Source organism: Oryctolagus cuniculus, chromosome 19 (genome assembly GCF_964237555.1).
Source record: "Oryctolagus cuniculus chromosome 19, mOryCun1.1, whole genome shotgun sequence".
NCBI classification, from domain to species: domain Eukaryota; kingdom Metazoa; phylum Chordata; class Mammalia; order Lagomorpha; family Leporidae; genus Oryctolagus; species Oryctolagus cuniculus.
The window spans coordinates 33791174-33815060 of record NC_091450.1 but is presented as its reverse complement, the minus strand read 5'-3'; the positions used below and the strand labels follow the sequence as shown (position 1 = coordinate 33815060).

Below are 23887 nucleotides of genomic sequence, written 5' to 3'. Positions count from 1 at the left end.
GGGGCTTCCGACCCCTGGCCCCGCGCCCCACCAGACCCCAGCAGTCATGGCCGGCCCCAGCCCCGCAGGGAGTCTCCCGCTGGGCAGAGACTCCCACACCTCGCGCCCTGGACGGAGGGGGTCGTGCCACACGCAGAAGGAAGCCCTGAGCACACGGCCTGATCTCCTGCAGCTGGGCGACAGGGCGTCACGCGCCGTCGGGGCTGCCCGGGCTCCCCAGGAGTGCCCAGCGCCGCTCAGCCGCGGCCCAGGAGCCTCCACAGAGGCCAAGCTCCGGCCCCCACACCGCTGTCCAGCGCTGCCCTCAGCCCTCAGGGCCCCGTGGCGGGAGGGCCAGGCCTGTCCGGGTGGCCCTTCCCCTGGGAGCCCGGGGGCTCCAAGTCCCAGCAGCCCCAGGGGGCCGTTCCCTGAGAGCCGTGCCCAGACCCTCCCATGACTGCTCCAGAGGGCTGGGCCCCCACCACAGGCCTGCCCACCTGGCCGCTGTCCCCGACAGCCGGTTCAGGGCAGGACAGGCCCACCATGCGGCCAAGGCAGGGCCCAGCGGCCGGTTTGCTGGGATTTGGGGATTTCGAAGCAGCTGCTGCGGCAGGTGTGGCCAGCCAGCTGTTGGTGGGCTGGGGCTGTCCCCTGGCCACTCACTGGGGCAGCAAAGCCAGCAGAGCGTGGCCGGGGCTGGGGGAGGCAGGAGGGGCCCGCCCCCTGCCCCCGCGGTTGGGCGCCTCTGTCCAGCGGGGCTGTGCTGGCCAGGGATGTCCAGAGCTGCCCTCAGGCCTCGGTCTCAGTCTGGACACCTGGGAAGTGAGTTCAGCTTGGGAAATGCTGACCCCGTAAAGGAGGCTCAAAGACCCCCACTGCCCCCCCCCCCCCGCCGCCACCCACACCCTGAGTGCTGGGCGGGATCCTGGCCCCAGGCACAGTTTGGTGGGGGCGTGTGGCGCTGTGAGCAGCACGCGCGCCTCCTGGTGGCCATCACCGGAATGTTCCGCCTGACTCTGCCGGGCAGATGGGGTTGAGGGGGCCCGCACAGGGCTGGGGTCCCCTGGGGACAGAGGGGGGCCATTTCAGAATGTCCCTCGGTCAGGAGGGGAGGGAGGGGCCTGGAGGTGGCTGCCCGCTGCTGGCCCCGGGGCTGGGGGCAGGCAGCCCAGAGGTCGTCAGGGAAGCACCCACAGTGTGGAGCCCTGGGGTCTCAGGACACCTGCCTTCCAGGGCCGGGCAGGCCTAGGGCAGGCAGCCTCCCGCGACCCCAGATTGCCCAGCACATGGACAGCGAGGGTGGAGGGCAGGGGACCCGGCTGTGGAGGGTCCCTGGGGGACACAGGATGCCCGGCTCCCCAGCCTCTGCCCCGGCCTTAGTCCAGGAGACCTACGGCTGGACGAGCGCTGGGCAGCCCCCACGAGCCGCTGGGCAGCCCCCACACACCCTCCCCCAACCCCAGCCCCGCCCCTGGCCTTGGGCGCCCCCTTCCTGATCTGAGACTCACACACAGACCACCATGTCCACCAGATGGCGCCAGAGGCCACGCCTGCATCCCCAGGACCCAGCTGGCCAGGCCAGGCAGAGCCACCCACCCCTGCCCTCCAGCGTCCATATCGGCACCAGGGCCGGGCAAGGGAGGGACTGGAGGCAGTGGCCATGGGCCATGAGGACAGCCCAGCCCCCCTGGGGCCCCCGTGTGCCCTAGCGTGGGTGGGGGGTGCCCGCAACCCTCCCTGCTCCTCCCTTCACCGCCCTGGCATAGGGAGCCCAGGTGTGGAGCTGGGAGGAAGGGGTGCTGGGGTCCGGGGCAGAGGGGGCACAGGACGCAGGGGTCCCAGGAATGGGTTAAGCACTTTGTCAGGAGACAGAGGGGCCGGAGCCCCCCGGGAGCCCCAGCCCAACCTCGGTGACACGCGCAGGGGCAGCCAGGCTGAGCCCAGTGAGCAAGCTATGGAGCAAGCCCGGCGGGGCCCAGCCTGCGCCCTCCCGCCTCCCGGCCTCCGCCAGGGCGGCTCTGATCCCACCTGCCTCGTTCCCCGGCCACAGCCTCCCCCGCAGGTCCCCCACCTGCTCACCACTCTGTCCCAGACAGGCTGGCCTCCTCTTCCCAGTAGGGGGTGGAGAGGCACCTGGGCAGGCGTGCACAGGGGTGTGGGCAGGGGTGCCCTGGGGTGTGGGCAGGGGTGCCCTGGGAGTGTGGGGAGGGGTGCACAGGGGTGTGGACAGGGGTGCCCTGGGGTGTGGGCAGGGGTGCCCTGGGAGTGTGGGGAGGGGTGCACAGGGGTGTGGACAGGGGTGCCCTGGGGTGTGGGCAGGGGTGCCCTGGGAGTGTGGGCAGGGGTGCACAGGGGTGTGGGCAGGGGTGCCCTGGGGGCGTGAGGATGGGTGCCCTGGGGGTGTGGGCAGGGGTGCCCTGGGGTTGTGGGCAGGGGTGCCCTGGGAGTGTGGGGAGGGGTGCACAGGGGTGTGGGCAGGGGTGCCCTGGGGGCGTGAGGATGGGTGCCCTGGGGGTGTGGGCAGGGGTGCCCTGGGGTGTGGGCAGGGGTGCCCTGGGAGTGTGGGGAGGGGTGCACAGGGGTGTGGACAGGGGTGCCCTGGGGTGTGGGCAGGGGTGCCCTGGGAGTGTGGGCAGGGGTGCACAGGGGTGTGGGCAGGGGTGCCCTGGGGGCGTGAGGATGGGTGCCCTGGGGGTGTGGGCAGGGGTGCCCTGGGGTTGTGGGCAGGGGTGCCCTGGGGGTGTGGGCAGGGGTGCCCTGGGGTTGTGGGCAGGGGTGCCCTGGGGGCGTGGGCAGGGGTGCACAGGGGTGTGGGCAGGGGTGTCCTGGGGTTGTGAGCAGGGTGCCTTGGGGTCATGGGTAGGGGGGCACAGGGACATGGGCAGGGGTGCCCTGGGTGTGTGGGCAGGGGTGCACAGGGGTTGTGGGCAGGGTGTCCTGGGGGCGTGGGCAGAGGTATCCTGGGGGCGTGGGCAGGGGTGCACAGGGGTGTGGGCAGGGGTGCCCTGTGGGCGTGGGCAGGGGTGCCCTGGGGGCGTGGGCAGGGGTGCTCTGGGGGCGTGGGCAGGGGTGCACAGGGGTGTGGGCAGGGGTGCACAGGGGCGTGGGCAGGGGTGCACAGGGGCGTCAGCAGGGGTGCACAGGGGTGTGGGCAGGGGTGCACAGGGGCGTCAGCAGGGGTGCACAGGGGCGTGGGCAGGGGTTCCCCAGGAAGCTGTTGCCTGCTGGGCCCTGAGACGGCCGAGACCCAGAGGGGCTTCCTGGAGGAAGGGTCATCTGAACTGAGGGCATTCACAGGAGAAACGGAGGTGGGCGAGCCCCAGGCCGTGTCGTGGGTGACGGGAGGCGGCCGGACAGGGCCACACCCCCTCCTTCCCTCTGGGGTGCTCTAGCCTGGGGCTGAAGTCCAGGGGTCACTGGACCGGCCTTTGTCTCAGAGCAGGCAGCTGCACCTGGGGTGTCGCAGGCCCCTGTGGGTCACGGCTACGGTACGGGTCCCCGTGAGAAGTGCCTGGGGTCCCCCTAGGGAGTCCATGTGGCCACTGTCCCGTTGCCATGGCTCCTGGGCCACACCCATCGGCACTGTCTGAGCGTCCCGCCCACTTCACCTAGCTGGATCCTGCCGGCTGGGGTGCGGGAGGGGCTCGGGGCAGCCGGGCCACCTCTGGCCATCAGGGCTCCCGGGGTTCCGGTCTCAGGGGCCCGGGCAGGCTGCTGGGCCGTGTCCCTCCTGCATTCCCAGGAGGCGCCAGCTGTGCCCAGGCACCTGCAGGCAGCGGCAGGTTGGAGGGAGCCCCTGGTGGGCGAGGTTGAGTGGGCTGGGGACGGGGCTTGGGGACCTGGCTGGGGAGCAGGGGTGACTCTCCCGGGGCAGCCCTCCAGGCCTGGCCCGGGAGCGGCCTCCGTGGGTGGGGGGCTGAGGAGGTCAGGGCAGTGTCACCCCCGGGGCCCCCAGCACAGGGTCTCCCCCACAGCGTCTGCTCAGCCTCCACAGCTTCCTGTCTGCTCTCTGTGGCCTCGCCGCTGTCGGCAAAGCCGCCTCGGCTGGACACTGTCTGCCCCATCTCCCCACCCCACCCCCGGCCTCTGGCTGTGCTGGGGGCCAGAGAGCAAGGCAGAGGGGGCTCGGCTCCAGGCACCACTCCCGCCCCCCGCCGCTCGCCGCCCAGGGCCCGTGTGCCTGCTTCTCTCTCCAGCTCCACTGCTCGGTCGGAAACGCCCCCTTTACAAACCGGCCCCGTCGGCTCCGCGGGTTCTGAGCCCGTGGACAGAGCCGTCCATTTTGTCCACAGATGCTGCAGGGGGCTGCTGGGGCCGGGTGGGGGGCAGCTGCCCTCGGCTTGCTTGTCCCCTTGTCCCGTTGTCCCCTTGTCCCCTGTCCCTGGCCAGGTCAGAGGCCAGAGGCCCCGGCACTGCAGCGTCAGCTCCAGGGCAGGCACTGCGCACCCTGCCGGGCAGCAGGGAAGAAGCCAGGGACCAACGAGCCGCCATTCCCCGAAAGCCCCCGACCCCCACAACAGACCCCCCCAGGGACCCAGCCTCCTGGGAGCCGCCAGCACCCGTGGGCACCACCCCAGGGCCTGGCCCGGAGCTCCCAGCCTCGCCCAGCCGGTCTCTCCCTGCCCACCCTCGGCTCCTGTCCACACCCTCCGGGCCGCCTGCCCACACTGCAGGTGTCGGCTGAACCCCGCGTACTCCCAGGAGCCCCAGAGAGCTGGCGGGAAAGCGAGACCCCCGCGAGGGCCAGAGCCGGGCAGGTGCCCGAGGTCTCCAACCCCACCGCCGTCCCCGGCACAGCCCCTGTTCATCCGCGAGAAGCCCGAGTGCCCGGTGCTTCTCCTGGGGCGGGCGCACCCCATTTTCCCTGACTCCGGCGGGCGGCAAGAGTACGCGCCGGGGCCTGGACCGTTAGGAGGAGCCAGCGCGACGCACTCCGGAGTCTGGGCGCCGCGGGCCGCCAGGCAGGTGAAGCTCCCGGGCCCCGCCCCCGGGCCCCGGCCCCGGCCCCCGCGGGCGCCCCCGCCCCACGGCCCCGCCCCCGGCCCCCGCGGGCGCCCCCGCCCCACGGCCCCGCCCCGCCCCGCAGGCGCCCCCGCCCCACGGCCCCGCCCCGCCCCGCGGGCGCCCCCGCCCCACGGCCCCGCCCCCCCCGCGGGCGCCCCCGCCCCACGGCCCCGCCCCGCCCCGCAGGCGCCCCCGCCCCGCCCCGCAGGCGCCCCCGCCCCACGGCCCCGCCCCGCCCCGCGGGCGCCCCCGCCCCACGCGCCCCGCCCCGCAGGCGCCCGGCGCCCGGAGCGAGCGCAGCACCCGACCGGCTCCGCGGGCCGCCGCGCAGGTGAGCGCCCCTGCCCTCGCGCGCGCGGGGTCGTGGCCGAACCGCGGGGACCTGAGCGGTGGCCCGACTGGGGGGATTCCAGGGCTGGGGAGGGTGCGGGCAGCGGGGGCCAGGGCGAGCGCCGCAGGTTGTCCGGTGGGGCGGGGGGGGGGGGGCCGTCCGCGGTTGGGCGCGAGGCGGTCGGGTGTGCGCTGACCGCCGGCTCTGCCGGCCGCCGGGAGGGCGCTTGCACCCTGCAGCCCCCGACTTCCGGGCAACCCTCCCGGGAAGGGAGGGCGCTGTGGACCGTCACAGGGTCCTGGGGGCCTGCTCGCCGCCTGGCGCTGCCTGGGGGCCCGGAGCCCAGCAACCCGAAGGCAGCGGTGGTTCCCTGGTGTCTTGGGAGAGAATATGGGGGCGGGGGGCCCGGCGAGGACCAGCGGCCGGCCTCGGGTCTGAAACGGTGACCGGGGTTTCCAGAGTGCACGGGCTGTGAGGTGCTGGGGTACTCAGGCCAGCCCACCCCTGCCTCAGTTTCCCCTTGTGGGGAGGGTGCTGCCGCTGACTACAGGCTGCTGAGGGCCCCTGGGGTGTGGGGGACGGGCTAGGGGTTGCCATGGCTCCGACCCAGAGGTGAGCCCCGCAGCGCTCAGTGGGCTTGTGCCGGGAGGGGGCTTTTCCGGGAGGGGGCCTGGGCCAGGCCCTTGGGTGGGGTGGAGCCTGGTGTCTGAGGCAGGAATCCCCTCCACCTTCCCCGGGGACCCCGCGTGGCCCCCTGGTGGGGTGTGGGCCCCAGGGCGAGATGCTAGGCCCAGAGAGCCGTCTTCAGCCTCTCCAGGCTGGGCTGTCCTGCCAGGCCAGCGGGGAGGGGTGGCCCGGGCCCCAGCTGGCCCTGCCCCCAGGGCCCTCTTGAGGGGCCAGAGCCAGGGGCGGCGCTGGGGGGTGTGCCTTGAACTCCAGGCACCGCCCCACTCTCTGCCCCCTGCCCAGGTTCGGCAGCCCCCCCCCCCCCCCCGGCAGCCAGGCTCAGGGACACAAGGGTTGTGCCAGGAGGGTTGGGGGGGCAGCCCAGGGTCCTGAGTGTCAGGGCGGGTGTGGGGGACCTGCTGGCTGAGCACAGCCCTGCGGGGGGGCTGTCTCCCAGCCAAAAAGCCCCTCCCCCGGAAAACAGGTGCAGGGCCCCGTCTGAGTGCGGCGGCCCCCTCGCATGGCCGTGCCCCCCGCAGACCTGTTCCTGGGCCCGGTTGCCCTGAGGTCTCAGAGCCGCAGGAGCCTGGCCGGTGGAGCCGGGGCCTGGACAGCGGAGCCAGGGCCTGGCCGGTGGAGCCGGGGCGCCGGGAGCTTCTGCCCCTGGGCAGCCTCGTGTGCCAGGACCTGCGTGAGGAGCCCCCCTCGGGCCGTGCGTCCTGTCTGCCTGGACCCCCACGCCGCCCCCTGCCCACTGCACAGCCACCCGGCGGCTCGGCCTCATCTGAGACCCCTGAACTCTGGTTTCTCCCCTGAGCTTTGTGTTTATTGGAGAGCACAGGGACACAGAGTTCCTGTCCCTGGTTCACCCACAAGTGCCCACTGCAGTCACAGCTGGGCCAGGCCAGAGCCCGAGCCGGTGCCTCCCACGGGAGTGGCAGGGCCGTCAGCGCTGCCGCCCAGGGCGCCCGGCAGCAGGGAGCAGAGCCGGGCTGGAACCGCATGTGCTCCCGGAGCGGGTGGGGTGCCGGGCCAGCTCTGCCCACCTCCGCCCGGCGGCCCCTGTGGGAGCAGGCTCCAGCCAGACCTGCCCGCCCCTCGCCCAGGGCCACGGGGACTCCTGGGCGTTGCCTGGAAGTTGGTCACCCCCAACTCCCACCTCGTCTTTTTAAGCAGAGATCTTGTCTCACCCCACCTGTGGGAGGCCCCCACAGCCCCCCAGGTCTGCCCAGCCCCTCTCAGGCCCCCCACAGCCTCCCCAGGTCTGCCCGGCTCAGGCCCCCACGGCCTCCCCAGGTCTGCCCAGCCCCCCACAGCCCCCCCCAGGTCTGCCCAGCCCCTCTCAGGCCCCCACAGCCCCCAGGTCTGCCCGGCCCCCCACAGCCCCCCCAGGGCCGGCTCAGGCCCCCCACAGCCTCCCCAGGTCTGCCCCGCCCCTCTCAGGCCCCCCACAGCCTCCCCAGGTCTGCCCCGCCCCTCTCAGGCCCCCCACAGCCTCCCCAGGTCTGCCCTGCCCCTCTCAGGCCCCCACAGCCACCCCAGGTCTGCCCAGGCCTCGCTCAGGCCCCCACAGCCCCCAGGTCTGCCCGGCCGGCTCAGGCCCCCACAGCCCCCAGGTCTGCCCGGCCCCCCACAGCCCCCAGGTCTGCCGGCTCAGGCCCCCACAGCCCCAGGTCTGCCCGGCCGGCTCAGGCCCCCACAGCCCCCAGGTCTGCCCGGCTCAGGCCCCCACAGCCCCCGGGTCTGCCCGGCCGGCTCAGGCCCCCACAGCCCCCGGGTCTGCCCGGCCGGCTCAGGCCCCCACAGCCCCCAGGTCTGCCCGGCCCCCCACAGCCCCCAGGTCTGCCGGCTCAGGCCCCCACAGCCCCCAGGTCTGCCCGGCCCCCCACAGCCCCCAGGTCTGCCGGCTCAGGCCCCCACAGCCCCCAGGTCTGCCCGGCCCCCCACAGCCCCCAGGTCTGCCGGCTCAGGCCCCCACAGCCCCCAGGTCTGCCCGGCCGGCTCAGGCCCTGTCCGCTGCTCGGGCGCTGTGCACCTCCCGAGCCTGACTTGTGTATTTCTTCGTCCAAGTGACTACTTTTCACACTCAAGGTTTGTACTTTCAGGAAAGACACCTGCTCGCTGTCCCCCTAGGAACCGGGTTTATGTCCTAGTAGCTCGTCCCTGCCTCTCCTGAGGCACCCCGGCGTGGCGCGATTCAAACATTCATTCATTCATTCATTCATTGGAGACCGAGCGCCTGTCCGCGGGTCGCTCCCACTGCCACACCCACTCCCACTGGCACCCAGACGCGGAGCCGTCCCTGCAGGCTCCCAGGGAGCAGGGAGCAGGGGTGTCGCGGGGCAGCCCTCGGGAGCGGGGCGGGGGCGGGGGCGGCGGCTGCCGTGGGGAGGTCGAGCCTGGGCTGGGCCCTGCGCGGTTTCCGTGAGAGCTCCAGACAGCCAAGTCCCACAGTGGCTGAGACGGGTGCCCACCGCGTCACAGCTGCCTGCGGCGCGCGGCCTGGCACACGTGACCCCCATCTGAGGGACGTGACCTCCGACACTCATGACCCCGTCTGAGGGACGTGACCTGACATGTGACCCCCATCTGAGGGTTGTGACCTCTGACACTCATGACTCCTAAGGGGCATGACCTCTGACACGTGACCCCCGTCTGAGGGTTGTAACCTCCAACACTCGTGACCCCATCTGTGGGGCGTGACCTGGCACACGTGACTCCCGTCTGAGGGGCGCAACCTGGCACACGTGATTCCCATCTGAGGGGTGCAACCTGGCACACGTGACCCCCATCTGAGGGACGTGACCTGGTACACGTGACCCCCATCTGAGGGGCATGACCTCCGACACTCATGACCCCCGTCTGAGGGGCGTGACCTTAGACACTCATCACCCTGTCTGAGGGGTGTGATATGTGACCCCCGTCTGAGGGGTGTGACCTCTGACACTCATAACTCCTAAGGGGCATGACCTCTGACACATGACCCCTGTCTGAGGGGCACGACCTGTGACACACGTGACCCCCGTCTGACAGGAATGTCCTCTGACACACATGACCCCTTTCTGAGGGGCGCGACCTCCAACACTCGTGACCTCTGTCTCTGAGTGGTGCAACCTGACACACATGACCCCCATCTGAGGGGTGTGACCTCTGACACGTGACCACCATCTGAGGGGCGCAACCTGTGACACACATGACCCCCGTCTGACAGGAAGGACCTCTGACACACGTGACCCCCATCTGAGGGGCGCGACCTCTGGCACACGTGACCTCTGACGCACCACTTGTGATGGGCGCGACCTCACCACTCTCTCCCGGGCCCGTGGCGCCTCTGCGTCTGCCTCTTTCCCCTTTGTCCCTGTTGGGGGGACACCCCGTCCGCCCCGCCCCCCGCGGCCCCCCCCCCGCATGTGCTGCACGTGTTCCTTTGTGTTCGCTGCTGCCCGCCTGGGGTGGGAGGGACCTTGTCTGCCAGGGGCCTGAGAGACGTCTCATGTGGGGTCGGATCCCGCCCCGGCCAGTGCCCCAGAGCAGTGTCCACCTGCGCCCCGGAAGCTGTGACGACCTCCCCTGTCCTGCTGTCCCCTGGTCCCATAGCCCAGGGTCACGTGCCCTGGAGCAGGGCCTGCGGGGGGCGTGGACACATGCCCTGGAGGCCGGAGACGCTGGCGGGGCCACCGCAGCTGGCACAGCTGGGCACCCCGGGGGGCCGGCTGGTTCAGGGCTGTCCCACACTGTCCTACCCGTCCCCTCTGCCCGTGCTTCGTGGGCCCCCGGGTGCTGGCACCTGCTGGTCCTGGGCCCCTTCCCCGCAGGGCTCCGAGGAGCCGCGGGGAGGGGCAGTCGCCGGGCAGCCACCTCGCACGGACAGACGGCTTCCGTCTGGGCTGGCGGCCCGGCCCGCTGCCCCCGTCCCGGCGGGCCAGGGCTCCTTCCTCTCCTGGATCGCTTTCCAGACAATTTGCTTAATGTGATTCCCGGCCGAGCCAAGCTGAGCGCGACTAACCCCGCTGGCCGCTGGGCGGGGGCCGCGGGGCCTGGGCGGACGCTCCCCTCACCGCCCCGCCCCGCCCTGTTCTCTTGCAGACAGACGCGGGCTGGCGCTGGCCCCAGGGCCGCCATGGAGCCTCTGTTCCCGGCCGCCGCCGCACCGGGCTGGAACGCCTCCTCCCCCTCCCCCTCCTCTTCCTCCTCGGTGGCCGCCCCTGCAGGCAGCCACAACGGGACACTGGCGGGGCTGGCGCCCTCGGCCGGGGTGCGGGCGGTGCTGGTGCCCGTGCTGTACCTGCTGGTGTGCGCCGTGGGGCTGGGCGGCAACACGCTGGTCATTTACGTGGTCCTGCGCCACGCCAAGATGGCCACGGTCACCAACGTGTACATCCTGAACCTGGCCGTGGCCGACGTGCTGCTCATGCTGGGGCTGCCCTTCCTGGCCACGCAGAACGCCGTCTCCTACTGGCCCTTTGGCCCCTTCCTGTGCCGCCTGGTCATGACACTGGACGGCATCAACCAGTTCACCAGCATCTTCTGCCTGACCGTCATGAGCGTCGACCGCTACCTGGCCGTGGTGCACCCGCTGCGCTCGGCCCGCTGGCGCCGCCCGCAGGTGGCCAAGCTGGCCAGCGCCGCCGTCTGGGCCTTCTCGCTGCTCATGTCCCTGCCGCTGCCGCTGTTCGCCGAGGTGCAGGAGGGCTGGGGCACCTGCAACCTGAGCTGGCCGGAGCCCGTGGGGCTGTGGGGCGCCGCGTTCATCGCCTACACGTCCGTGCTGGGCTTCTTCGGGCCGCTGCTGGTCATCTGCCTGTGCTACCTGCTCATCGTGGTCAAGGTCAAGGCGTCGGGCGTGCGGGCGGGCTGCCCGCGGCGGCGGCGCTCAGAGCGCCGGCTCACGCGCATGGTGGTGGTGGTGGTGCTGGTGTTCGTGGGCTGCTGGCTGCCCTTCTTCCTGCTCAACATCGTGAACCTGGCCGTGACGCTGCCCGAGGGCCCCGCCTCCGCCGGCCTCTACTTCTCCGTGGTCGTGCTGTCCTACGCCAACAGCTGCGCCAACCCCGTGCTCTACGGCTTCCTCTCCGACAACTTCCGCCAGAGCTTCCGGAAGGTTCTGTGCCTCCACAGGGGCTACGGCGCCGAGGACGCGGACCCCGTGGAGAAGGGCGCGCGGCCGCGGGAGGCCACGCTGCCCGCCCCTGGCCCAGAGGCCAACGGGCTCATGCAGACCAGCAGGCTGTGATGGCCATGGCGGCCTGGAGCCCATGGTGGGCGCTGCCCTGTCTCCTGCCTGCGCCCCCCACCCCGGGACGTAGGGGCTGAGCTGCCCCCGGCCTGGGGCCCGCGAGCCTGGATGCCGTGTGGAGGGGGTTCCCGGACCAGGCCGTGAGGGGCAGCGCCCTCAGCCTGCTCTCGGGCCGGGAAGGTGGGGGTTGTGACGGGCTCTCCCCAGGGTGTCTCCACCCTCCCCTCCCACCCCCAGCCCGGGCCTCTGGATCCAGGAGAAGGACGCCCAGAGGGGAGCCGTCTGCTGGGACATGAGGTGCGACTGGGCGTCCTGCACACGGCGGCTGTGCATCCCTGGCCAGCACCAGTGCCGCCCTGGGAGGGGGCTCCCCGCTTGGCTCAGCCCCCACCTGCGTCTGAGTGCCCGGTGGGTGAGGGGCGGTGGGGCAGGGCGAGTGGGGACGTACAGGAGGCCTCACTTCTGCTGAGGTCCAGCCGGCGGGGGCGGGGGGCGTGTGGAGGGCAGGGCACTGTCTCCTGCTTCGGGACAGCGGCTGGGGGTACGGGCAGATTGGGGCGGCCGAGGGCTGTGTCTGTATAGGGAGCAGACGCAGGGCCCCCGAGGAGTCCTGCGTCCCCAGCCCCGCTGCCCCGCGCCTGTGTGCCCGAGCCTTCTGGGCCTGGCCCCAGAGGCCCCGCTCGAGCGTCTGTGGTCTGCCCGGTGCCCCCAGGAGGACAAACAGGGTCGCTGCCCAGTGCTGGCCTCAGCACTGACCCCGGACGCAGGTGTGAGGAGAGCCTGCGAGCTGGACAACCTGCTCCCTGGACGACTTGGAAATAAATGTTTGATTCTTTCCCAAAGCAAACACTGCTCCCGGAGCCGAGGGCAGCAAAGCAGACACCCTCCCGCCCCGGCCTGGGCAGCGCCAGACAAGGCCACACCCCTGCCTGTAGCCAGTGACGGCGGCGGGGGGGACAGGGCCAACGACCGGGGTGGCACGGGGCCCAGGGGGCGCTGTCCCCAGGAGCCCACCCCTCCAGCTCTGGGCCCTGTGGGCATGGGGTCTCCACGAGGCCGTGTCTGAGGCTCCCCCGCAGGGACCGGCATCCCGGGGGCCCAGGCCAGGGGACTCTGGTCTGCCTGCTCCCTGCCCGGAGACTGAACACAACGTCCCTCCGCTCAGATGCTTTGAGGAACAAGCAGATGGCTCGGAAATCCGCCCGGATCAATTCCTCCTGATTGATCTGACATCCAGTGTGCCTGTCACCCAGGACCTGGCCGCCAGCAGTGCCCTGCAGGGGTGCAGAGGCCAGCAGCACCCGTGTGCGCCTGTGTGCGCATACCTGTGTCTGTGTGTGCACACATGTGTCTGTGTGTGCATACCTGTGTCTGTGTGCACACATGTGTCTGTGTGCGTACATGTGCCTGTGTGTGCGTATATGTGTTTGTGTGTGCACACATGTGTCTGTGTGTGCACACATGTGTCTGTGTGCATGCCCGTGTCTGTGTGTGCACATGTGTCTGTGTGTGTACCTGTGTCTGTGCATACCTGTGTGTGCATACATGTGCCTGTGTGTGCGTACCTGTGTGTGTGCACACCTGTGTCTGTGTGTGTACCTGTGTCTGTGTGTGCGTACCTGTGTGTGTGCATGCCTGTGTCTGTGTGTGCACACCTGTGCCTGTGTGTGCGTTTATGTGTCTGTGTGCATACCTGTGTCTGTGTGTGCGTATCTGTGTCTGTGTGTGCACACCTGTGTCTGTGTGTGCGTATCTGTGTCTGTGTGTGCACACCTGTGCCTGTGTGTGCACACATGTGTCTGTGTGCTGCCCTGCTGTGGCCCTGGCTGTGGGACCCATAGGGGTGGGGGTGGGGGTCCTTGGGTTCTCTGCCCCCCATTTCCTCGCCTCACCAAGGCCCCCTCCTCCCTGGCAGCCAGCAGCTTGGAAGACCCACCCGGGGAGGCCATAGAAGATGCTGACCACGCCCCATGTGGCGGCGTGCTAGGGCAGTGTCGGGAACTGAGCCCCCGCCCCCTGCAGCCTGGAGCCCCGAACGTGCTGCAGACCTGGCCCAGGGCCTGCTCCCCCGCCCACCCTCCAGGCTCCCCAGCCACGTGCAGGCCGCCTGACCCACGGCCATCTTCATCAGGGCCACATACGTCCCCACACCGCCCTCCCCACCACGTGGCCTCCTCTTCGGGGTCCCCAGCAGCCCCCACACGGGGAGCTCAGAGGTTGCCCCGCGGCTGGGCCCGGGCCTCTGTCTTCCCAGCCACAGCCCCAGCCAGGCGGAGCCCGAGAACAGATGGTGGGTCCACGTGCTGTGTGCCCACGTGGGGTTGGGTCCCGAGGATCCCAGCTGGGGGGAGCATCCCAGACAGGGAACAGCGTGTGTGATAGCTTGGGGGGAGGGGCGGGGCGGGGACAGCAGCAGGTGCAGGGCCCCCGCCCTGCCTCCAGGGGTTGATCCTGGCTGGGGGGGGGACTGGACACGGTGACGGCGAGCAGAGCTGAGCCCGGGCCGAGGGCTCCTGGGGGGTTGAGGAGGCAGAATCAGCGCTCAGGGCAGGCCTGGGGCGGAGCCGGGGGTGTCTCAGGAGGGTCCAAGGGACGAGGCATGGTCAGCATGGACGGTGCCCAGACCCCCAAGAAAGGCCTGGCAGGGCAGACAGCCCTGAGCAGCCACAGTGGGTCCCAGGACGCAGCCCCGCCCTGGCGGCCAGAGCCAGTGCGGGGCTGTGGGCAGGAGCGGCGGCCGCTCTGGGGCTCCGTCCGCATCAGTGGGTTTTATTGGCCCCGGGGCTCCAGTGACGCCCAGGCTGAGCCTGTGGGGACATCCGGCAGGCGGGGGCGGCGGGAGGGGTGGGAGTGTCTGTTTGCCCAGCAGGGCAGAGTGCTGGGGGGGGAGGGTGGTGACTGGGAGAGAAACCGAGGCTGGGCTGGCTCCCAGCAGTTGTGACATTGGGGTGCCCTGGATGGGACCCCCCGTCAGCCTGCTCCTCCCTCAGGGGTCCCCGGGAGTGGGGGGGCCTGGCAGAGATGAGGGGGACACGAGTGATGGACAGGGCAGACACAGCAGCAGAGAAGTGAGGGACACCCAGAGGGGGGACTGGGGGCAGGGCCAGGGGTCAGCTCTGCGGAAGCGGCCCAGAGCCTGCAAGCTGGAGTCCAGGCCCCCCCCCATTCTCTCTGCCGCCCACACCCATCTCAGCCCCCAGCCCACTGCTGGACCCCCGCCATGGGTGTGGCCACATCTGTCTCAGGTCCCCCCACATCTCAGACCCCCCACGTCTGTCTCAGGTCCCCACGTCTGTCTCAGGTCCCCCCAGGTCTCGGGCCCCCCACCTCATCTCAGCACCGACACAGGCCACTTTCACATGGTCACTTGCACGTGGTCAGTCGTGACCAGCTGGGACCTCTTCCACTTTGCTTTCCTGAATGAGCGCGGCACACATCCTCCACGCTGTGGAAAGCGTGTGGCTCCCGCCCGGAGCCCTGCGGTCAGAGTGGGGCGCTGCCCCTCAGGGAGCCCCCGTCCTGCACCCAGGGCCCCGCCTCCCCCAGGGCCGGCTCTGCGCCCGGCCTCCTTCACGCACACTCCCACTGCTTCCGGAATCTCCTCCCACGCGGGGCTGAGCGCTTCCTACCCCGTCCACCGTCCCTCGACGGGGCTGGGCTGTGGCCGCTGTCCACGCCCTCGGGGCTGCTCTGACAGCACAGCGCACACAATGCGCGAGGGACACCCGGAACTCGAATCCTGCGCGCTCCATCTTCCGGGTCCTCTGCGATGCTATTTTTGCCCAATTTAAAACCGGGTTCTCCAAGTTCATAACAACTCAGCTTACGGGCAGGGGAGTGGGTGGCAGGTGTGGCCTGCCCAGGCCAGGGAGAGGCCCCGATACTCCGGGCATCAGGCAGAGAAGCCGGGGCAGGCCATGTGCGCCGGCCGTCTCCGCACAGACAGGAAGTGCTCTCTCCGCTGCCCGCACAGGGCGGCCTCGGGGAGCACCAGGGCCCCTGCCCTGGGGTGGCCGTGACTCCCTGCTGCGAAGACCCTCCCCGGGCAGCTGCCCAAGCAGGAGGCCCCTGGCTGGGCGGGCCTGGAGCGGCCAGGCTGCCTGGCTCCAGGGAGGGCGGAGTGCCCACTGAGCCAGACCGCGGCACCCAGGCAGCTCCCCCGGACGCCAGCCATGCACCGGGCGTTTTGGCAAGGTGGGCAGCATGCCAAGGACACAGCCAGGGCCCGTCCGGGGCACGGGGCACACACGGGGCCTGGAGGCAGGGGAGAGCCCGGAGCCCGCTCCATGGCACGGACCCCGGCACCGCGGCCCCAGGAGCACCAGCTCACCTGTTGCCAAGCACCCGGGCCGGCTCGTCTAGCCGCTGCAGGCCAAGGGGCCAAAGTGCGGCCGGGAGCTCCGCCCAGCTCGGTGACCCAGGTGGGGACAGGCCGGGGCCTTCTCCCCAGCCACTGGGCCTGTGGCCTTCTACACCTATGCCCTGTCCCCAGCGCTGCCCCCAGCAGCTGACCCTGCCGTGGGCACCGGCTTTCTCGGCTCCTCCAGGTGTACGCGCCAGGGCCAGCGGGCGGCCACGCCAGGCGATAGCAGGACCCCCGGCCAGGCCCCTGTGGGCAGCACCTGCACCAGGAGCAGGAGAGTGGGAGCTGCCCTCCCGCCCAGGGCCTGAGAGACGGAGACAGGGCAGCCCCTCGTCGGGGGCTGAGGGTCCATGGGCAGGAGGACGCCGGGGCCCCGGGGGTCACGGGCAGGAGGAGGACGCCGAGGCCCTGGGGGTCACGGGCAGGAGGAGGACGCCGAGGCCCCAGGGGTCACAGGGGTCACGGGCAGGAGGAGGACGCTGGGGCCCCGGGGCCGCTCTGTCCCCGGTGCCCCTCCCTGGCCCGAGCCCTGTGCTGCAGCAGGAACCCAGCTGCCTGGAGTAGGGTGTCCTGGTGCCCCGTGCTGGGGGCCCCGCACCTGGCAAAGGGGGAGCCATTGTGGGGGCAGGGGGGCTCCCCCACCCAGCCCCCAGAGCCAGGCCCCTCACCCCGAGCTCCCAGGGAGGAGCTGTGGAGGGGAGCTGCCCCGCGGGGCCCCGGCAGACCCTGACCCACTCCAGGGCTGCTGGACTCCCACGCGACGCCTGCGTCACAGCAGCCCCCCACCCCACAGACCCTGCCTGGGAATCCGGGCCACCGGCCCTGCCCGCCCCGGCTCGCTGCAGGTGTCGGCCGCCAGCCTCGGCTGTGCCGCCCTGGGCTGCAGGCCTCTGAAGGAGCGCTGCACACCACTGGCGGCCGTGGTTTCCTGGCTGAGACCGCAGCCCCGGGCCGCCCCGCCGCTCCCGGCCAAAACTCTCAGGGCCCCTCCGCGCGCCGCCCGGCCTGCCCTCGGCCACCCTCCAGCCCCAGGTCCAGGGGAGGGTCTGGGCAGGACAGCTCGGCCTGAACAGGTTGGGATGGCGGCTCACGGGGGCGGCCTTGCCACGGGGTGGAGCGTGGTGAGGGGCTGGGGGGTCTGGCCGGGGTCCATACTGTGTGTGGGCGCTCAGCCACCCCAGCAGGGAACCCCTGGCCTGGGCCCCACCAGGTGCCTGAGGCAGACGGGGTCCCCGCGACAGCCCAGCCTTCAGCTGATGGAGACCTCACAGGTCAGTGGGGAACCCGGGTGCAGAGGGGGGGCCAAGTCCACATGGGGCCCTGTCCACCCCTGCTCTGACCCTGGGCCCAGGGATGACCCGGCACCTGGACGTGGTGATTGGCAAGGGGCCACTTCCTGGGTTCCAGGCCACCCGCCCGAGGGCGGCGCCGGCGTGGCCAGAGAGCCGCCCCCGCCGAGCCTGGTCCTCCTCTGCAAGGGCCCCCCCGCGGGGGCTTTTCCCACAGGCCAAGGGGCAGCCAGGGGCTGGGGCTGGTCTCCGGGCTCCCCCGTCTGCACCCCACGCCCAGCGGAGACACTGATGGGATGGACACTGAGGAACGGACCCACACCCTGTAGCCGCTTGGCCCTGGACAGGGCTGGGCAGGGTGAGCCTCAGCGGCTACGGGGCAGTGACCCGCTGCAGGCCCTCGGGCCCTCCCAACACCGCACGACCACCCTCCAGCCCCGGAAGGCCCTCGGTGGGCAGCCAGTGTGCGGTGAGCGGCCGAGCATCTGGACGGGCTGGGAAGGTGTGTGCAGGCCGTGGTCAGCAGGCGGAGGGTGACTCAGCGCGTCAGGACACCAAGTCTCAGGACAGAAATAGCCCGGGCTCAGACAGCCACCGCATCTCCGTGACGACGGAGGGCGGGCCAGCGCCGCGGCCCCCCGCCGAGAGCCAGGCCGCAGAGGGCGTCCCGCAGGGTCCCCAGGGGCGGTGGGAGCCCGGGGAGACGGTGCTGGGAGGGGCCAGCTCCTGCGGAGCGCCACCCCTTCCTGGGTGGGCGAGGTGGACGCTGCTGGGCACGCTGTGGGCTCGGGAGGGCAGTGCCCAGGGTCTCGGCCGGAGCGGGAGGAGCCAGGCAGCTGGCCGGCAGTGCGTGTGCGCCAAGGCTCTGGGAGCACAGGGGGCCGTGGCCTGACGCCGAGAGGGCTGGGCTCCGGGCACGGCCACGTGCCGGGCTGACCATGAAGACCTGTTGGAGGGCGCTGGAGTGGGCGGAGCTGCCCCCACCTGCCAGGGCTGTGTCCAGGCTGGGCCTGAGCCCGCGGCAGACAGCACGAGCTGACCCCAGGGCACCGTAGACCCCGCCCCACTCTCCCAGAAGGGGCAGGAGGGCAGGGGCGCCGCTCAGCCGGAGTGGGCAGAGGGCGGGCCTCGCCCTGCGCCCTCGGGGGCAGCCTGACCCGCCGTGGGGGCTGCACCCAGGGCCTCTGGTCAGCAGCCGCCTGCGTGCCGGTGGGCTCGGTGAGGGCTGGGCAGCCGCGGGTGAGAATCAGGAACGCTGTCCTGCAGGCCCAGAAACGGAGGTGGGGGCTTCTCAGACCCGTCCTGGGGGGCCCAGCGGTCAGGGCCCCTGGGCCTCTCCCGCTGTGAAACGCACGGGGCAGCAGGAGAGAGAAAACCAGTGCTTATAGCGCCACCTGGCGTCTGTGCCGGCGCCGGCCGCCTGTCCGGAGCAGAGGAAGAGCCTGGCCCACGCCCCCCCCAGCCGACGAGGAGCCTGCCCCCCCAGCAGAGGAGGAGCCTGGCCCCCCCCAGCCGACGAGGAGCCTGGCCCCCCCCAGCCGACGAGGAGCCTGGGCCACGCCCCTCCTTGCCAGCCCCCCACCCTCTGGGGCCCCGAATGGGACGAGTGGCCATGTCACCTCCCCAGTGCTCACAGACGTGTCCCTCAGGTCCTGACGGCTGCCCAGGCGGGCACAGCAGCTGGACACTCGGTCATCGGGGCCCCTGGCCCTGCCGCCCGCCACCCGGGGGACACGTGGCCTGTGCCTGAGGCCAGCACAGGACAGTGGACGGGGCAGCGGGGGCTCGGCAGCCTCCACCCCCACTCCTCACGCCCTCCTGGCTACAGCGCGTGGAGCCCTCACCCCCCTCCCACAGCTCAGGGGCCGCGGGGGACAGGGAGGTGGCTCCATGCTGCTCCGGGCTGAGCAGGGACCAGGGACCTGGTGGGCAGAGGCCCAGGGCTGGAGGCTGGGGGCTGGAGGCTGGGCTGGGTTGGGGGCCGGGTTGGGGGCCAGGCCCACCCCACCCCACCCCCAGACGACAGGGACCCTGCTCTCCAGGGCCTCGAAGCTGCCCGAAGCCCCAACCCCACAGGAAGTGAAGGGCAACAGCCCGAGCCCCACCCCCACCAACCATGGGGCTCAAGGCCGAGGGAGGGGCATCCCAGGGCCAGCAAGGATCCGATGGCTGTGGTGAGAGGTGAGGGGGAGCCCAAGCCCTTCCTGCCCCCACTGACCACGGCCCCTCCTCCAGGAAGCCCTTCCTGCCCCCTACTGACCACGCCCCCTCCTCCACTGACCACACCCCTCCTCCACCAGGCCCTTCCTGTCCCCCACTGACCACGCCCCCAGGCGGCCTGACTCCCCCCAACCTGGCTGAGTGCCTTCTGAATTCCCAGCTGCCTGTGGTGGCAGCAGGGGCAGGGACTAGCACTGTGGCCCCCGCCGTGAGCCAGGCCACGGTGGGCGCCCGCGAGGCAGTGATGGGAGTGCCAGTCCCCACTGAGCTCCAGCCCTGCCTGGGTGGGCGAGGTGGACGGGGCTGGGCAGCACGCACCCCTGCGTGGCCAGGGCACCTCTGGTCTCCTGCCTGTCCCCCTGGGGGTCAGGGTCTCCCACCCCCACACCCCGGGCCCCATTCTGGGGCGCTAGCCGCAGCTCCACACAGCCCCCATCCGTCTGCCCGGCCCAGCGGAGGGTCCTGCGGTCAGCACGCTGGCCGGGGCTCGGCCTGGCGGACCACTGAGTCAGCTCCGCGTGCCGGAGCTGAGGCCGGGCCCTGGGGGTGGCCTCGCGCCCTCTGACCCCGCCCCCGGCCGCAGAGGACGCGAGCGCGCAAGCTAACGTGCTCTTTATTTGGGGAGGGGCTCGCCCGGCCGTCACTCGTAGCCGGCCAGCCGGGAGGCGGTGGGGTAGAGGGCGCGCAGCGCCAGGCACTTCTGGCGGTCGATGAAGAGGCTGTCGGCCTTGACCGCGAGGTCCTGCTCCAGGCTCCTGCGCGTGTCCTCCAGGGCGCACAGCGACCGCTCCGCCTCCAGCAGCTTCTCCCGCAGCGCCGACAGCGCCAGGTCCAGCTGGCCCACCTCGCTCACCAGCCTGCGGGCCGGGGCGCCGCTCAGGACCCCGGGCGGCCCTGGCTGCACCTCTCCTGCCTCGGGGTGGGCGCCGGCCGGCCGGGGGAGCGGAGACCTCGCTCCCTGAGCGGGGCGTGGCCGAAGAGGGGCCCTGAGACCCCAGCCCCCTCCCTCATGGCGTGGACAGCCCGGGCAAGGCAGGGCCCTCTCCTGGGGTGGGGTCCGGAGCGGCGGTCTAGCTCATGCCCGCGGGGGCGTGGCCGAGCCGGGGCGGGCGCACCTGAACTGGGCGTTGTCCCGGCACAGCTCCACGCCCGGCCGCTGCGAGCGCTGGTACAGGCGCGTCTGGGCCACGCGCAGCGGCGCCTCCTTGTCCCTTGATGGCCTGCCTCAGGGCCGCGATGTTGTGCTCCTGCTCCGTGATCTCGCGCAGCGTCTGCGCAGGACACCGCCCCGGCGGCCGGTCAGGGCCACGGAGTCCACCCGGCACGGCCCCACTCCCGCGGCCACCCCGGCCCCGCCCCGGCCGCCGGGCAGCCTCAGGCCCCTGAGCGCCCGCACCTTGCGCAGGTGGTGCTGCAGCTTGTGGCTGGCGTCCTCCAGCTCCTCGCAGCGCTGCCCGAAGGCCAGGGCCACGGCGTCGCCCTGCAGCTGCAGGTCCGCGGCCACGTCCGTGAGGACGCAGTCCACCAGCGCGCGCAGGTCGGCCGAGGCCTGGCGCTCGCGCTCGGCGCGGAGCAGGTTGTCCTGGGTGAACTTGGCCCACGACTCGGGCGTGGAGGCGCTGTGCGAGCGCGGGCACCAGGGTCGGGGGCGCGCCCGGCTCGCGCGCCGCGCCCCCCGCCCCGGGGCCCGGCCATGCGCGGCGTTCGCGCGCCCTCTGCTGGCCGCACGCGGCCAAGCCCGCAGCCTGGGGCCGCCCCTCCCGTCCCAGGTCCCGGGTGCAGCTGGGCGATGCTGGGCGCTCGGGCGGGGGCGCCCATCCGAGGGGCTGCGCGCAGGGCCTCAGGGGCCAGGGCTAGGCAGGGGCAGCCCGCGGGGGCGGCCGCACCTCTCCTCCAGCTTGGTGGAGTGCGGGTGGAACTGCACGTCGGTGCTCTGGTTGTGGTAGCGGGCGCAGGTCTCGTCGATGTTGTAGGCCTGCACCTTGTCTGACCAGTCCATCTCGCACGTCTCCTTGTGCTCCCGGTTCAGCCTGGGCAGTAGGGTGGCCGCTCAGGGCCAGGCCCCTCCCCCGTGCCGGCCCCTGGGCCCCCCACCCCGGCTGGGCAGGAACTGGCACCCTCGGCCAGTGCCAGGCGCCCGGCTGTGACATCTGAGCCCTGGGGCCGTGTCTCCCTACAAGCCGTGCCTGGGCTGTGTGCCCCAACGGGCTGTGCTGGGGCCCCCGCGGGCTGTGTCATGTCCCTACAGGCTGTGCCCAGGCCCCCACGGGCTGTGTCATGTCCCCCACGGGCTGTGTCGTGTCTCCCCGCGGGCTGTGTCATGTCCCCCATGGACTGTGTCGTGTCCCCCACGGGCTGTGTCGTGTCCCCCATGGACTGTGTCGTGTCCCCCACGGGCTGTGCCCAGGCCCCCACGGGCTGTGTCATGTCCCCCACGGGCTGTGTCGTGTCCCCACGGGCTGTGTCGTGTTCCCACGGGCTGTGCCCAGGCCCCCACGGGCTGTGTCATGTCCCCCACGGGCTGTGTCGTGGCCCCCACGGGCTGTGTCGTGTCCCCACGGGCTGTGTCGTGTCCCCACGGGCTGTGTCGTGGCCCCCACGGGTTGTGTCGTGTCCCCACGGGCTGTGTCGTGTCCCCCACGGGCTGTGCCCAGGTCCCCACGGGCCGCGTCCCCCACGGGCTGTGTCATGTCCCCCATGGGCTGTGTCGTGTCCCCCGCGGCTGTGTCGTGTCCCCGCGGGCTGTGTCGTGTCCCCACGGGCTGTGTCGTGTCCCCGCGGGCTGTGTCGTGTCCCCCACGGGCTGTGTCGTGTCCCCCACGGGCTGTGCCCAGGTCCCCACGGGCCGCGTCCCCCACGGGCTGTGTCGTGTCCCCCATGGGCTGTGTCGTGTCCCCCGCGGCTGTGTCGTGTCCCCGCGGGCTGTGTCGTGTCCCCCGCGGCTGTGTCGTGTCCCCGCGGGCTGTGTCGTGTCCCCACGGGCTGTGTCGTGTCCCCACGGGCTGTGTCGTGTCCCCCACGGGCTGTGTCGTGTCCCCCACGGGCTGTGTCGTGGCCCCCACGGGCTGTGCCCAGGCCCCCACGGGCCGTGTCCCCCACGGCTGTGCCCAGGCCCCCACGGGCTGTGTCGTGTCCCCCACGGGCCGTGCCCAGGCCCCCACGGGCTGTGTCGTGGCCCCCACGGGCTGTGTCGTGTCCCCCACGGCTGTGTCGTGTCCCCCACGGGCCGCGCCCAGGCCCCCACGGGCCGCGTCCCCCACGGCTGTGCCGGCCGCGCCCGCCCACCGGATCTGGTTGGCGGCCTGCACGATGGTTCTCTTGATCAGCTCCTGCACGTTCCGGATGAGCTCCGCCTCCTGGGGGGGGGAGAGACCCCTCCTGAGCACGCCCCCCCACTCCGGGGCTGGGGGGGACCCCCGGGTCAGCCCTCATGGCGGGTTGGGCGCGCGCCTCCTTGTCGGGTGCAGGGCGAGGGCGGGCTTTTCTTCCGGGGGCTGCGGGGGGCTGCACGCTCGTCCCCCGCACCGGGACCCGGGTCCTCGCCGCGGGGAGCCCCGTGCACTGGGCGGGGCGGCCTCCGCAGACCCCGGCTCGCCACGCACCTGCAGCAGCTCCACCTCCACGCGGTCCCGCACCAGGTCCGGCTGCTGGCGGCGCTCGCGGCTCTGCAGGCCGTCGGTGGCCAGCGACAGGGGCACGGCCGTGGCGTCCAGCGCGCGCTCCAGCCGCCGCTTCTGCGCCAGCAGCAGCTCGGTCTCGGCGCCCAGCCCCGCCGCCGCGCGCCGCAGCTCCTCGGCCCAGCCGTGCGCGTCCTGCAGCCGCTCGCCCACCGCACGCGTGGAGTCCTGCTGCGTGCGCCGCGCCAGCGCCTCCGCCTCGGCCGCCAGCTGCGCGCTCTCCCGCCGCTGGCGCTCGGAGCCGTCGCGGTCGGCGAAGGCCTGGTGGTAGCGCGCGTAGCCCAGCTGGAACCACTCGTCCAGCAGGTACCGCGCCGTGCGGAAGCCCGCGGTGGCCAGCCCCGCGGACGTGTGCGCGCCCGTGTTGCAGGCCAGCGCGGGCTCCTTGCGGGGCAGCTCGCAGGCCGGCACCGTCTGCGGCGCCGGCTGCCGCGTGAGCAGCACGTCCGACTGCGCCATGGCCGGCTGGGGAAGGCTGCGGCCAGCGGTCAGCGGTCAGCGGCCAGCGGCCAGCGTGGTCGCCCTGGACGCGCGGTCCTGGTCGCCCTGGAGACGCCGCACACATGGGGCCGGCCGCGGGGTTCCGTCTTAAAGGGCCCGGCCGCGGGGTTCCGTCTTAAAGAGCCCGCCGCTGCCAGGCGCCCGCGAGCCGCGGAGACCCCCGGGCCAGCCCCGCACCCCTGCCCGGGCGCCGCGGCGGCCTGCCCGCCCGGGCGGGGAGCGCCCCGCAGCGCCCCGCACTCCGGGGCCCGAGCCACACACCCGGTCCGCCGCGATGCCCGACCTGGCCAGCAGAGGGCGCCGTCGGCCGCAGGACGCCGCCCCGCGCCGGCTCCCCCGCCGGCCCCGTCCATCTCCTCCTGGGCCTCAGGCCTGGGGTCCACCAGGGGCCAGTCCTGGCTCCATTTTTTTTTTTTTTTTTTTTTTGCGAAGAGCCTGAATTTTATGCGCCGGAGCTGCCTGCATCCAGCCCCCGACATGCGGCCGGGGCCCAGGAGGGGACAGTGGCCGGGCAGGCGACCCGGCCTAAGGAAGGTGACCCCGCCAGCCGCCCAGCAGTCTGCACGGCCGGCCAGGGGCTCGGGCCAGACCGCATAGGTGGCGGGAAGGCCGAGGCCCCGG

General features: G+C 72.3%; 2 protein-coding genes across 2 annotated transcripts; one reads left to right on the top strand and one right to left on the bottom strand.

Annotated features, from left to right (window-relative positions):
- Positions 1-5262: 5262 nt before the first annotated feature.
- SSTR5 (somatostatin receptor 5) lies at positions 5263-12063 on the top strand. Its single transcript, XM_051828575.2, has 2 exons — positions 5263-5314; positions 10067-12063. The coding sequence occupies exon 2, from the start codon at positions 10101-10103 to the stop codon at positions 11211-11213; it is 1113 nt and encodes a 370-aa protein (XP_051684535.1). The 5' UTR covers positions 5263-5314; positions 10067-10100; the 3' UTR covers positions 11214-12063.
- A 7622-nt stretch (positions 12064-19685) lies between these two features.
- TEKT4 (tektin 4) lies at positions 19686-23681 on the bottom strand. The gene is given in 7 exon segments (XM_051828576.2): positions 19686-19945; positions 20204-20298; positions 20300-20359; positions 20485-20707; positions 20975-21118; positions 22374-22444; positions 22691-23681. Coding segments are annotated over 7 exon segments (1344 nt in total). The 5' UTR covers positions 23225-23681; the 3' UTR covers positions 19686-19728.
- Between the last annotated feature and the right edge of the window lie 206 nt (positions 23682-23887).